The sequence below is a fragment of the Apaloderma vittatum genome, unplaced genomic scaffold, assembly GCF_000703405.1.
Source record: "Apaloderma vittatum isolate BGI_N311 unplaced genomic scaffold, ASM70340v1 scaffold10817, whole genome shotgun sequence".
Classification (NCBI taxonomy): Eukaryota; Metazoa; Chordata; class Aves; order Trogoniformes; family Trogonidae; genus Apaloderma; species Apaloderma vittatum.
Window position 1 is genome coordinate 12,994 of NW_009724576.1, and position 2,359 is coordinate 15,352.

The window sequence follows — 2,359 nt, forward strand, 5'->3', positions numbered from 1 at the left end:
TTATCTTTGGTTTCATTTGCATATGGTTTTGATTTGTACAAACAGCAGACTGCTATCATAAAGAGTCTGTATTTAACTTGGCACTTTCCATTCCACATTCCTACTATTCATAGCACGGCAGTCATCTCTAGCACACATTAAGTTCCATTTGCAGCTGCAGATCTCAAATGTTTGAGTATTTACAAACTCACAGCATTATTTTTGTATTAATATTCAGAAGACCAGATACTAGATATAGTCAGCAGATTTTTTTTTCATCCCTACCACTCTCATGAAATGCATGACACTGAAAGAAATTAAAGCTGTGTCTGTAGTAAGGAACCCCCGCACTTAAAACTAGTTTCATGTAGGCCTTTGTTCTTATGGGAAAAGCGGCAGAAACTACATAGGCAGAAGAATTTGGTCTTGAAGACACAATTGTGGGATCTCAGCCTAAACTGTTAAGTAACATGAAGAATAAAATATTCATCTATTTGAACAACAAGACTACCTAAAATGTGTGAGAATAAAGGCATCTGTGCCAGAGTAATGATTTTTTATTACTGGAGCTTCACCAGGAAGAATTTGAACCTGTTGAATTATTTGTAAGCAATATATTTTCTCTTCTGTTGCTAATTGGTAGCAGAATGTGGTAAACAAAACCAATTTTCTAAATGCCTTTGAATATTTTCTTTCAAATTATTTTATCTTTGACAGAAGATATAATTCCTACTAACTGTGTTTTCAAGCAAATATAGACAGTCATTATTCTTTTTCTTACAGTTTCCAACATGCAACTCCCTTCTAAAAATACAAGCTTGAACTGTGGAAATAAGTTGATTTTTTTTTCTTGATAGTATCCTTCTGTTGGTGTGCTTTTCTAGAGCCCAAGGAAGAAGAATTTAATCTCAAAAATTAGAAAACAGATTTTTGATACATAAAGTTCCATAAGACTCACAGCCTATTTCTTCTTTAATGATTATGACTATGAATGGCAAATGCTTATTCCTTAGAAATACAGCTTCTGCTACTGAACTTACAAGTGTGCTTTATTTTCAATGTTATCAAACAGTGTTTTTTTTTCTTGCTGTGACTAGCCTAAATTTCCTACTGTTCAAAAAGCCTGGCTTCCCACACATATGTAGCTGGAGGCTGGCAGTCTATCATTTCACATCAAACAATAAACTCAGCATGCAGAAAAACATATACAGAGATTTTCGTTTACTGTAATTTAAATACACCCACATGCTTACTACACTCTACAGTGCTGCTTGAACGACAGCATTTTGTTATATTAAGAATGATTTTATCTCACCAGTAAGCTATGGACAAGTTTCTAATTCTCTTTCACCAAGTTCTTCATTTCAACAACCAAGATGCCATCATGGCAGAAAAGCGCAGATAAGTCTTTGTTCTCCACTCCATCAGGTAATTTGTACTGTCTGATAAAGCTTCTGGATATGAAACCGTGTTCATCCATCCTGGGACCATGCTGAGCTTTGATCAGGAGCCAGCCTTCGAAAGTCTGAATAATGATATCTTCGGGACGGAACTGCACGACATCCAGCAAGACCTGAAAGCGTGTGTTTTCCTCCTCCTGGCCGCTCGTCCTGACCCCAGCTGTACTTTCTGCCACACACCTTCTGTTGCTCAGTGCAGCAGTAGAAGGTCCTGGCAAAGCATATAAAGAGTGGTCCAGTTTGTGTGCTTCCAGTTCTTGGACAGCAAACTGCTCTTGATAACGTACAGGAGTTTCCACCCAGTGTCTTATAACGGCTTCTGCCATTGCTGAGGCAGGGAGGTAAGTCGCTGCTCCCGTCGTCACTTTGGGGAAGCTGCAGACTCCGAGTAAACTCTTCCCTGTTGCATGCCTTACCCACAGGCTAGTTCGTCAGTTGATGTCACCTTTCACTTTTAGCACAGGCAGAGCTTAACATTTAATAGGGCATGCTGTGCTCCAGTAGCAGGCGACTTGTTTCATCTCCTATTTGCTGACAATAGAGCCCTATTTATAGTGATGGAGTCCTGAGTGGCTTCAATACATGCACAGCTTCCATACGTAAGTAGTAAATGTAAACTTTTAATGCGCCTCTGATTATTGCAAAAGTGCGCCGTTTATAATTACAAATAATGAGCAGACAAATACCATGAAAAATTCTTTGGTCTAAATGGAGGTTTAATGATTCATTTTCTCCAAGCGATTCATGACAATAGATACAAACTCCGTATTTCTTCTAACTGAAACAAAAAGTTACTGAGGAAAGGTATTTAATTAGCTTGACAGTAGAAATGGAGCAGATTTCAACTTATGTAAAATGTAAAATAGTCAAGTGCATTGCAAGAGTTGTGCATAGGTAAAATATGGGCATGGTTAACCATG

General features: G+C 38.0%; 1 protein-coding gene across 1 annotated transcript; it reads right to left on the bottom strand.

Annotated features, from left to right (window-relative positions):
• Nucleotides 1-1,315: 1,315 nt before the first annotated feature.
• Nucleotides 1,316-1,765, bottom strand: HSPB3 (heat shock 27kDa protein 3). Its single transcript, XM_009872558.1, has one exon. It carries the CDS (start codon nt 1,763-1,765, stop codon nt 1,316-1,318), a length of 450 nt encoding a protein of 149 aa, XP_009870860.1.
• Nucleotides 1,766-2,359: the final 594 nt, after the last annotated feature.